The sequence below is a fragment of the Eupeodes corollae genome, chromosome 1 (assembly GCF_945859685.1).
Source record: "Eupeodes corollae chromosome 1, idEupCoro1.1, whole genome shotgun sequence".
Classification (NCBI taxonomy): Eukaryota; Metazoa; Arthropoda; class Insecta; order Diptera; family Syrphidae; genus Eupeodes; species Eupeodes corollae.
In genome coordinates this window covers 65,602,102-65,615,326 of record NC_079147.1, presented here as the reverse complement: position 1 = coordinate 65,615,326, position 13,225 = coordinate 65,602,102, and the positions used below count along the sequence as shown (strand labels likewise).

At 34.1% G+C, this 13,225-nt stretch overlaps 1 protein-coding gene across 1 annotated transcript in view; it reads left to right on the top strand.

Annotated features, from left to right (window-relative positions):
• Positions 1-13,225, top strand: part of LOC129952626 (uncharacterized) — a 581,803-nt gene that overhangs the window by 139,217 nt on the left and 429,361 nt on the right. The window contains exon 2 of the mRNA XM_056065358.1: positions 3,782-4,696. Within this exon, the coding sequence (XP_055921333.1) occupies positions 4,340-4,696 (357 nt within the window). The 5' untranslated portion in view covers positions 3,782-4,339. The remainder of the gene's footprint in view (positions 1-3,781; positions 4,697-13,225) is intronic.

The window sequence follows — 13,225 nt, the reverse complement described above, 5'->3', positions numbered from 1 at the left end:
AAACTTTGAGATATTGGCTTAAGACTAACTTTATCTTTTAAAAAGTATTGTTATCGATAGGGCAAGCAAAAATATGTCCAAAAAAACCCTTAATAATCAAATATACATATGAACTCAAAATAAGCTCAATAAATTTTAAAGATAAAGCGTTATTTGCTTAAGTAAATTAATTAAGAAGAACAATACCAATAAAAAAAAGAAAAATCTAAACTCTTCTTCACTTCAACTTTTGGAAGATAAATAAAACATCTACAAAATTTGTTTGATTTTTTTGAGGTTAGGATTTTCATGCATTAGTATATCACGCGGGATTTCAGACATGGTGTCAAAGAGAAAGATGCTCAGTATGCTTTGACATTTCATCATGAATAGACTTATTAACGAGCAACGCTTGCAAATCATTGAATTTTATTACCAAAATCAGTGTACGGTTCGAAATGTGTTTCGTGCTTTACGTCCGATTTATGGTCTACATAAACGACCAAGTGAGCAAACAATTAATGCGATTGTGACCAAGTTTCACACTCAGTTTACTTTATTGGACATTAAACCAACCACACGAATGCGTACAGTGCGTACAGAAGAGAATATTTCGTCTGTTTCTGAGAGTGTTGCTGAAGACCGTGAAATGTCGATTCGTCGCCGTTCGCACCAATTGGGTTTGTGTTATTCGACCACATGGAAGATTTTACGCAAAGATCTTGGTGTAAAACCGTATAAAATACAGCTCGTGCAAGAACTGAAGCTGAACGATCTGCCACAACGTCGAATTCTAAGTGAATGGGCGGGCCCTAGAAAAGTTGGCAGAAAATCCGCTTTTTTATCGACAAATTTTGTTCAGCGATGAGGCTCATTTCTGGTTGAATGGCTACGTAAATAAGCAAAATTTGCCGCATTTGGAGTGAAGAGCAACCAGAAGCCGTTCAAGAACTGCCCATGCATCCCGAAAAATGCACTGTTTGGTGTGGTTTGTACGCTGGTGGAATCATTGGACCGTATTTCTTCAAAGATGCTGTTGGACGCAACGTTACGGTGAATGGCGATGGCTATCGTTCAATGCTAACAAACTTTTTGTTGCCAAAAATGGAAGAACTGAACTTGGTTGACATGTGGTTTCAACAAGATGGCGCTACATGCCACACAGCTCGCGATTCTATGGCCATTTTGAGGGAAAACTTCGTAGAACAATTCATCTCAAGGAATGGACCGGTAAGTTGGCCACCAAGATCATGCGATTTGACGCCTTTAGACTATATTTTGTGGGGCCACGTCATGTCTAAAGTCTACACAAATAAGCCAGCAACTATTCCAGCTTTGGAAGACAACATTTCCGAAGAAACTCGGGCTATTCCGGCCGAAATGCTCGAAAAAGTTACCCAAAATTGGGCTTTCCGAATGGACCACCTAAGACGCAGCCGCGGTCAACATTTAAATAAAATTATCTTAAAAAAGTAAATGTCATGGACCAATCTAACGTGTCAAATAAAGAATCGATGAGATTTTGCAAATTTTATGCGTTTTTTTTTTAAAGTTCTCAAGCTCTTAAAAAATCACCGTTTATTATTTAAGAAAGAAAAAAAAGTTAACAAAGCAAATTAATTTTTTAATAAGAGACATTTTTTAATGTCACTGATCAATAAGAAAATTTAATGCAAATTTTTATTGCAGTAAATAACTTCTTCATTAATTTGCAGCCTTGCTGTTAATGCTGTTTTCACCGTATCACCTAAAATTTGTGATTTGAAATTTTGAAATTGGTGTAGCTATAAACCCATAGCTTGATGCCAAACAAAAAATTTACAAAAGCGAACAATTTTTTTCAAAATGCTTGACTAAGTATTTCACTGCTTCGAGCAATGTCCTCCATCGCGTTATGATTGGTTGTGGAGGAAGTTTCAGTCCAGGTTCTGTGTCTCTAAAAGTTTTCACCCTGGATGGAGCTTTTAACAACACTTTTTGCTTTTTGCTATAAAGCATAATCACTTATTATTTTTCACATACTCCGCTTTTATCATATACGGAACAGCGTCTGAAAAAAAAGTAAGATCGAGTCTATGTTAAAATCTTCACCCAGAATTCTTACCGTATCATCGAAGAGCCGGGCGATGGCTGAGGGATTTGTCATTTGCAGTTGAGCTATGTACTTAATAAAAATGTTTCTTTAGCGAACTCTCTTTTGGATCCAAAATTACAATGATAACAATTGCAACATATCTGTTTGCTGCGTTTGTTGTCTCGTCCATTGAAACCCATAAAAATCGTTTTTTATTTTGTTTTTGATTGTATCGATGGTTTTTTTCTACAAATTGTGTTGTTTCTGAAGGAATTTGTGCTCGGTATATTTTTCCATTGCAAATTTTGACCAAGGTTATATCTGCCCTAACAAAAGCACCACACAAATCTCTTTCAAACTCTGTATGTTTTGAATCACTCGAAGGTTGTCCAAAAAATAGTATTATAATTAAATTATAATATCAACATTCAATAATATTGAGAAAGATCGAATTGACAGTTTAAAAAAAATTAAAACCCCCAAAACAAATTAACAAAAGTTGGTACCAATAGATTTTTGACTTAAATATCTTTTTAAAACTTTTAGATATTCGCTTCAAACTAATTTCATCTTTTAAAAATATTGTTGTCAACATTCAGTACAATTTTAAGAAAAATCGGATTGACAATTTTCTTACAAAAAAATAAAACCTTAAAAAAAATTAATAAAAGTTGGTAAAAATTGATTTTCCACTCAAATATCTTTTCAAAAATTAAAAATATTGGCTTCAATATAATTAAATGAATAATAAATATTTATTTCAACATTCTTTAAAATTTTGAGAACAATCGAGTTGATATTTTTGTATAAATAACAAAATTCCAACAATACTAAAACTTGGTAAAAATTTACTTTCGACTCAAATATCTTTTCAAAAATTAAAATTACGTAAAATCGTTCAATTTTTTTTCAATTACAATCTTCAAAAAATATAAATTTGGAACGGAATGATATATCTCGAAGGGATTTTTATAAATTATCTTTTTGGTGAAACCCTTATAATGTATTGTGAAATAAGTTCTCAATATGATCAGGATATGAATAGATTTTTTTTAACAAATCCGTAACTCTCCCTTAGTTCAAAGTCAATAACCATCGAAACATCTAAATCAAGTTTTGTTGTCGAGGGATTTAAATTTAAATTGACGGCGCTTATTGAAATTTCGATTAATAAATTTATTTTTATCACTTTTTAAATTTGTTCATTGATTGAAAATAATTGCTTTGATTTGAATTTACACATTGTTTATGCGACTACATATGGTTTCTGTTTCTGTTTATTTATATTTGTACTTTTATTTTGAATATGATGGTACTCGTTTATATTGAATGAAAAGGAGTTGGTTACACACCAACTGGTTTTTTTTAAATTTTATTGTAAAGAATGAAATCAAAACAATACGATTGCTCACTTCAATTTCAGATCTCTTGACGGCGACAACTCCACCGCAACGTCATATGAGATTAATATACTTTTCCAGTTTATTTTCTTTTTTGTTATTATTGTTGTCTTTATAAAAGTGATTTACTACTTCCTTACCTTCCTTTTTGAAAATAATCGCAGCTACGGCCAAAACCAAAAAATAGGTAATGGTAATAAATCAAAGTGCCTAGACAGAGGTTTTATTCATTATTTATATGAACCTGAAAGATAAAATATCTGCAAGATCTTTTTTAATGATGATTTTTATTCTCATTCTCTTTTTTTTTTCGTTTTTTCTTTTACAGATCTATCCATCCATTTTGTAAGCAACAGCGACAGTAACAATCCCACCAAAAACAACAAAAACAAAAAACAGAACAATCTCTGAACTAAAAAAGTTGAAACTATGCCTAGGTACGGGCTTGAAAACACAATGATCGTGAAATAGTTCATAAAGTTGCATATCTACGTATCTAGAACTAGAACGAAACTATAAAAATCGACCATCAATCAATAAATCTATCTTTTTAACGCCTGCAACGAATTTTACCGCGTAAGAGTTACATTCGACAGATTCGATCTATCGTGACGACGCTCGCCGTGATTTCGTGATTTATTCTGTTCCCAATAATTTTTGGTTCGTTAAAAAATATTTTTCAAAAAAATTTTCAAGAAAAATAATTTCACAAAAGAAAACATATGATTAGTTTAAAGAAAAGCCACTTTGCGTGTATCCTTTGACGGACCCATCGTGTGTAGTGAAGTCGGTTTAACGCGCGTTACAGCCATTGATTTATATTTAGGTAGTTTTGTTCTAAGCGGTTCGTCGAGACGTTGCTATCACTTATCCAACTAAGTATACAATGGCCGTTAGTAATATCGTTTGTGAGTGGTTGCGTGCCCTCGGTTTGGCACAATATGCGGAGAGTTTTTTGGATAACGGTTATGATGATTTGGAGATATGCAAACAAGTCGGTGATCCTGATTTAGATGCCATAGGGGTTGAGAATACGGCTCACCGACATAAATTGCTAAAGAGCATTCGTCAATTGCGCGAAAAAGGTGCGGCAAGTGTGTATTTTATGCTAAACGATCCGAATTCATTGTCTGGGAGTACGGAGATACTTTGTGAAACACCACCCAACGAATTGGAACTGATCCTGAGGGAGCAGTTGGAAACGGATGCGATACGATTGACATCCCACCCATATTCAACACCGGTAAGTTAAGACGCATAATATATTATACCTAGAAATTCTTGAATTTGCATATAATGTAGATTTATGTATGTAAGGTTCATCCTTGCTTATTTTATTTATGATTTACATATGCAGTGTACTGTGTAGGCTTATGAACAAGGAAGAACTCCTTTGAACAATAACATTCATCACAACATATTTTTGTATTGGGAATACTATATATGTATGTTTGTGTATTACGCGCATTGACTAAACGTGTGCTTCATCTTAATAATTTGACTGATGTGAAAAGTGCGATAAAAAAGGATACGTAAGCAAAGCAAAAAAAGTCGTTTTTGCGTGAAGACAACCAAAATATAGCAACAAAAGCGAAACCGAGCGACAACGAAAGCATTTGCATATTTAATGAACTTTATTTCAATTCAATTTCCTGTTTCTGTTTGATATTTTTTTTTCGGCTTCTTCTAAATTCATTCGGCCTAACTTATTTATTTTGGATGCCAACTTGAAATTTTAAGGAAAGTTGGTTTTTGCCACATCAGTTATTATTGTCTTTTGTTTAATTTATGTCCTTTTTTATATAAAATGTATTACGCTTGTGCGAACAAGCTGGGAGAAGTCGTGCAAAAGATTTTAGGCCCACAATTCAATGTGAGGTTGAATATATTTTTTGTAACAAAAATGTCCTTTAGTAAGGAATATCAAACATTCGCACATAGTGGTGCAATTGACAAACAATTTCAACTGGCATACAAATAAAACTTAAATGAAAATTTCAAATTATTTTCACGCAGTGTTTAAAGTTTTCAAGAGTCCATTATGTTATCGGGATTCGAAACAATAGTTTTTAGGTATCGAGTTTTTCAATAAAAGAAAGCAAAAACTGTTTTGGATATCAATGAACTTCTTTATTCTTGTGAAAGTACGTTTGATACCAACATGTATGAAACTCGATTTCTTTTGCTTTGGCCACGCTCTGCAGAAGTCCAGACGTTGAACCTAATTTTCGACGGTTTTCAAGCATAAATCGGCCTTAACTGCTGTAATTTCACGTTCGATATTCATACGAAGTTGATTAATCGCCGCTGGCTTGTTGGCATTAACCATGGACTTGACGTAGCCCTACAGGAAATAATCAAACGGCGTCGAAGCACATGTCCTCCAAGTCCATATTATCTAATCGGGGACCAAAAATATTCAATTAACCCCATTCACAGAAACGTGCCGCTCTTGATTATTACGGAAGAAGTACGGCGCAATGATGCCGTTGGCCCATAAATCACAACAAACCGTATTTTTTTCAGGATGCAATGATGACTCATGCAATACATGTGGATTGCTGCCTGACCAACCGCACATTTTGTCCAAGATCTTTTTGGAAAATTCGAGAACGACATGTGAAAGATACTTCTTGGATTTTTCCAACTAAAGCCTCAGTGGCAGCAATGTTTTCGACACTACGGGCACTTCTTTTTCTGACTGGCACGGGAACATTTTGTACTGTACCTGTGGATTCAAATTTGTCCACTAGATGCTCAATTATTGATCTACCATAAATTGGACGTAGCGTAACGTTAAGAAAAGCAAAACAAAAATAATTAAATGCTTTCTTTTTTGAGACAAGGAAATTTCTAAATATGTTTTAAATGTTTCTAATAGGTGATCCCGATCTTAAAGACCGGAGTTTATAAAAAATTTTCTGACATGGACTTTTTTATAGGTGCGGTAATAGTTATTTAATTGGAAGACAACAATATGCCAAAATCGGTAATGTACCGTCAAATAATTTTTTTTCCGGAGTACCCCAAGGAAGTCATCTCGGACCGCTCTTTTTTATACTTTTTACTATCGATCTTTCAAATAAAATATCACATTCTAAGAGTCTATAATGTTTATGCCGATGATTTGAAAATATTTACTAACGTAAGATGCAAGATAAGGGATGATCCTAATAACATAGTTAAGTGATGTAATCTAAATAGACGGTTAAAGTGGCTGTCTGTGATGGTGTGCGTGTACACTTAGGCCAATTTAATGGCCCAATGTGATACCAAAAGAATCGTGAATCTTTCTTCATAGCCCAATGAAACCAGTTTGAGTCCCTTTCAAAATGTGAGAGGCTGATTATGTTAAAATGAGTGAGATCCCTTAGATCGTTATAGAAGAATACTCAAAGGCAATCCTTGCGTTTTTGAGCAAGATCAAAGTATGTACAGAGAAGGTGAAGAACTGTTTCCTCCTCTCTCTCATCCATACAGCTTCTGCAAAAATCCTTAGATAATTCGCGTAGCGAGCTTTCCTATTAGACAGTACCCGTTTATGCCACCGATTCCCGAGCTTATATGCGATCTGCTTAGTGAAAAGACTTTTGCCGCCTTAAATCTAGTGTAGGCCAGATGTTTTCTTGTGACCTGAAACGTGGTGATGTTATTCCACCTTGATAAATTCCTGTAATAGGAATGTAGCGATTGGTATGGCAGCATTTGCCAAACGTAGCTGTACTGTACCATTTCTGGCAAGTTCATCTGCTTACAGTTTCCTAGAATGTCTCTATTGCCCGGCACCCAGCAAAGTTGAATATTAAACTACTGTTGTGACATTTTTATTAGAGATGATTGACAGTAATGGACGGTGAGTCCAGAGATATAATAGTGGCCTGACTACATGTGAAAATACGGATATTAGATGATGATATCACGTTTTATTTAAACCAAAGCAAAACTTCTCTCATCGCCAAAAGTTCCGCCTGGAACACGCAATGATGATTAGGTAGGCGGAATGAGTGACTTAATATCAGTCGTTTAGAGTACACACCTTCTCCAACCCCTTCATTTGTTTTTGATCCACACTTTTAGACTTCCAGGATGACCTTATCCTCCCCAAAAGATCTGTCTATGTGCTTTGAAATTGATTCTTAATACTTATGGAGTGACTTATGTTGTTGTTAACCCACTGCGGTGAAGCTTTGGGGTAAAAGACAGAGCTTGCACCTATTTGTTTGGTAAGTATTTCAAGAGGTGTTAGTTAGAGTAGGGTTAGAGTAGGGTTTCCAATGCCGCAGATAGGGTCGTGCGTACGGCTTATAAATATTCAAACTGAACGTTGCACCAATGACTTTTTCAAGAAAATATAGGTTCGGTAGCTTTGTGTGATTCTTTCTTCTTTTAGACAAAAAACTAAATTGCGTTTCCAATTTAGTTTTTTTTCTAAAATAAGACCCAGGTACTTAGCCTCGTCTGAGAACTTGAATTGGATTCCTTTAGGGATTGTTAACTAATGGAATTTTGTATTCCTTAAAAAATGGTACAAAGAAGTGCTTATTTGTTGTACCTAGTAAGGATTTGGTTCTACTCCCGAAAAACAATGCACCAATCCTTTAAAATTTTCTCTAATCAAAAGTACCAATACTTCACTATGAATATTTTTGCCTTTAAATAAAAATCTACTAATTTGTTAACCATTAACAATTTGTAGGATATTTCAACCTTATAAGTAACCTGACAACCGATACAAATTAGTTTTGAGCTTATTAGCCAATATGTGATGGGTTTTCCATTAAACTGTTACCTTTATTTAAAATATTTGTAAACATACAATATTTTTGTATTAGCTCCTTTTTATAAAGAGCTTAAAATTCATTTCATTTTGAATTTATTTCATTAGATACTCGCATTCCTTTTTACCAATTTTCGAATTTATTTTCAGCTTACAGTTCCCATCCACATTATTTATCATCGACCTTAATTTAGAAATAAACAAAAAGCCTCAATAAAATAAAAACATTCCGAAAAACTCCACTAAATAAATTACAATTTAAATACGTTTAGATACAAAATAATACAATTACAACACGCTCTCTAAAATTCTATTCGATTGAAATTTAATTTTCGAAATTTTAATTGTTTCTAAATAATTTATTAGTTGTGTGTTAACTATTAGAGCTCCACATTTATACAAAACCCTTCAATTGGAACATTTAATCAAATAAGTTTTTTTCCAGAGAGTGTGTAAATAATCACCATGACTATGACGATGAGGATATTGTATATTATGGTGATTGGTGGTGTTTTAAATACCTACCTTTCTAACTATAACGTGTCAACTAATTTATTTTCCAAAATAAAAGATTCAACATTTTTGTTCGCGCTCTAAACTAATTGCATGTCGTTATTTTCTATACAACATACATAGGTAGGTACCTACATTAAAGATAGATACGTATTTATAAAATGAAAAATGTATGTAGATACTTCCTGGTACCTGCGGATATAGGGATACCTTAACGATATAATGGTTTGATGTGAGCTTTTTATAGCTATTCAACCTATAGAACACATTATTCTGGTTTCTGGAGCAAGGACCTCTCGCACTTAAAGTGTCATTTCATTTGAATATTTCACACTGTTGACTAATGAGCTGCTCCTCCTTCAAAAGTGTTGCAGCTATAGGTTTATTTAATTGCATCAAATTCCGTAGCCAGTCTCTCTCCAGTATACATATATAATACAGGTCGATGGCTCCTTCTTTCTCTCTAATTAAAGGCTTCGAAATTTGATCCTCGTCAAAATGTACCAAATTAATTCCAAATTCCCACAAACATATGGGTGGGTGGTAAACTTTATACCTATATCAAGCTCAGCTCATGGCACGGGAGTAGGGGCAACCTCTTAACCCCATATCCAAATGAATAGTTTTGCTTCCTGGCATTATACCTATATGCCTATACCTAGGCACCTCCTAGCGCCCAACTATAGGTGGAGTAAAATATTTCTGAAAATAAATTAATGCAACACTGAAGCTGAAGTTGAACAGAAATAAATAATAAAAGAAAAATTAAAACCAAAACTCCATCACAAAACGTCTGGAAGACACATATGTACACTGCACGTAGCAGATATATGAGGGCATTGCGTTCTCGTTCGCGTTCGCGTCGCGGGCATTTAGGCGAACGTCATCTTTTATGCGAGGTGCCTGGTGCAGCTATCAACTATCTGCTAGCTAGCTATATGCAGACTCAGAGCTCCTCGAAGTTCGCGAAGACGAACGATGACAGCTTAAAATTAAAACGTGCGACAGCGACAACGGTGAGGAACGACGCTGAATCTGACTATGACTACGACTATTCGACTTGGAAGACTACGATGACGACGACGATGAGGACGACGTGGTGGGCGTGTGGGTTTTGTGGGGACTTAAATCAAATCACGTCTGCTAATGACGACGACTGTCAAACAAGCTGGCAGGTTGTTGTTCTGCTGGTTGGTAATGTTAAGTTGGTTGGTTGGTTGCTTGTGCCTGGCGCATAGTCTGATGGGAGCGCTGCTGTACTGTTGGGACAATCGGAAGATAGCATCGTCACATCACTGCCGGAGTGCACACAAGCAGAGTGTCAGATCAGAGAGAGGCTTCCTTCCCCCTTTGTGTCTTCATTTTTGTCTTCCTCAATACCTTACCAACCATCACCGACCGCCACCATCGCCGCCGTCGCATTATCATCGCTCTCATCCCCATCACATCGCATAGGGTAATTATTTTCTAATTAAAGACGAAGATGAAGAAGTATAATCCCTGGAACACATCAGGCATGTTCCAGACATGAAAATCATCGAGCTACCTACGCGTTGCATATTGTACGAAAATGAGTACTCGAATGTAAGAAAAGATACATTCATGCTCGCATTTGTTCAATGTGTCAAACTTATAATGGCAAAGGTCTTTTATTTCAATATTTTTTGTATTCATTTAGAATTATATGAAAGGCAGTTGGATTTTTCTGATGATGATGAAGATGATGATGATGCAAGTGGATATAGTGTGGTGGCTCTTTGATAGCTTGTGATGAAGGTGGGCGAGTAGCATTTGAAGATTTGCATATTATTTACAAACGTGTCATATAAGAGTTTTGAAAAAAAAAGGAAAACTCAAAGAAATAAAAGAAAATATGAGCATTCAAAAACATGAATAGGAATTATGCTTGAATAGAGCGAGGATAACAAATAACATCACCGATACTAAGGTTTCTGAGGACGTGTGAAGTTAAACTCTTTGTTTTTGTGATGCTTGATAATTCTTAGAATTGAAAATTGTATGAAATGTGTAGGTGTTGGATTTGAAATGTTTTAGATAATTCGGGGTCAGGATACATCCGGGACTTTGAAGAAGTTTCTTAATTGCCATAAGATTTAATTACTTAATTACAACTAAAAAGAGTTCTAAGACCAGAGTCTCTGCCTACGGACTTCCGGCTTTTGATTAATAATAGTCTTCTATAATTTGATGCTTGAAAGATGAACATCAAGATTTATTAAATATTTCATTCAATATACATTGTCAATCTTAAAAAAAAACTACCATTTCGAAAGTTAGAAGGAATATTGGTAAAATTTTTGCTGAGTAAGTATTTAGATTTAAATAATCTTCTAATAGCTATTTCAAAACTTTGATATTTAAAATTGGATATATGTATGTTTGAAGCAACAAATTAAAATTGGCTATCAATTCTTAATCTAAATCACAATCAGTTAAATCACAAGTAATGAAAATGAGTGTAATGGAACAAAATTACAGAAAACCAAAAAATATTGTAATTCGAAAATTGACTATGATTCAAAAACCATTGCGTTAGCTTTTCCTGCTTAAACAGAATTTCTTCAGCTTTTCCGTATAGAATTCATATCTTACCTTCTAAATACCTTTAATATTAATGCCGGGTTTCTTCTTTACTAAGTAAAATGATCAAGAAGCTCAAGAAATATTCCTGATAAACGAGAACTTTTTAAAGACTCATGATTTATCATCTAAACATCATTTTAGAGAATGAAGGATTATTGCTTTGATATTTCAAAACCTTTTGATATCCTTCAGAATTAAGCTTATTTATTTAAAATATGTGTTTTGGTATCTATGAATATTTCCTTCGTTGTTTTTCTTTACTTGTTACCCATTCAAGTTGTATAACATGACTTTTACTCTGATATTTACAAAAACGATGCAGTATTTCCCAGAAATCAGTTTTGTCTCCGAATTTCTTCACATAAATTACCTCATTAAAATCGGCGATTGACAGCATTACAGAATTGAATACTTCAATAACCTTCTACTGATGTAACTATCTATGATCAACTCTTCTAACTAACTAATCAGCTTTAAGATCTTAATATGTGCATTATTATAGATCATTTTTCCGACAGTTCTGCTCAGTATTTAAGATTTTCTATAAGTTGCTAGAATATTTTGTATTCTCGCTGATCTGACTGGAATTAACAAAGCCTTCATTTTTTAAAACTTAAATATAACTAACATATTTAAGAACAACCCTTTAAGACAACAGACATGGGCAGAATAAAAACTAAGAGCTATTCAAATGATAGGCGAAATAACTTTTTAGCTGGAGATCAATAATGCAGATTGATTGAAACTAAGAGCTATTGAAATGATAGGCGAAATAACTTTTCATCAAATACAAAACTTCTTTCTTTAGCTGGAGATCAAGAATGCAGATTGCTCTTAAAACTAAGAGCTATTCAAATGATAGGCGAAATAACTTTTCATCAAATAGAAAACTTCATTCTTTAGCTGGAGATCAATAATGCAGATTGCTCCCTGTTCTCTATCGTATTTCGATAGCGAGATACTGAGATATTGAAAACTTCAAGGCCAATTTTCTAGTTCCCAATAGCCAAATTAGAACTAGTGCCTAGTGATTACAACTCTCAACTATTCCTGTGTGCGAGTACTGTTTTGAGGGATGGAGGGGACCTAGAGTTTCAAGCCGAATCCGAACGGCTTATTAGAGAAAGAACTTTTCATGACAAGAGTTACTCTTAGGGGATTTGTCCATTCTTTGCAAGAAGCAGTACTCTTGAACAAAAAAAACATTAGATGGGAGTCTAACGCACAAACCATCATTCCATCTGCCCACACGTATATCTCCTAAAATCCTTTTCGTCCTTCATAAAATTCTCACTCGTTTGCAAAATTTATTCAACTATTTAGAGTACCTTACTTGAAAGATCAACGTTCACCCCAATGAACCAAACCCACAATTGTTTTTAAAACTTACACTTTTCAAATTCAGCTTGAAATATGGTCCAGATTCATTTAAAGAAAGACCCTGTAACTTCCAATAATAAAATAAATACTTCTCAAATCACATTAATTAACTATCTTACTAAACTAGATTGTAGTCAATTTTATATAAAAAAATAAAATGAGCTGAAATCGAAAAGCGAAATTATCACAAATTAAAAGCTCTGGACAAAAAACAGAACCCTGCGGCATACAACTTTTATTTAGAGTGTCACGCTAACCTACATGAATGTTAATGTACATATAGCTTGTCTGGAAAATCAGGTGTCGTTATAGCTGGTATGAAGGACAGACAAAAAATCAATTTTGTCACATAAGTTTAATTAGTTGTAGAATAAAACTAAAAGGTATGTGAGCCACCACATTTTCCCACCAGGGTCCATTTACTCATACCTGATGAACAACGTATGTGTTTGAATTGAAATTAATTCCCAATCAAGTGTACTTATAATTTAGAAAGTT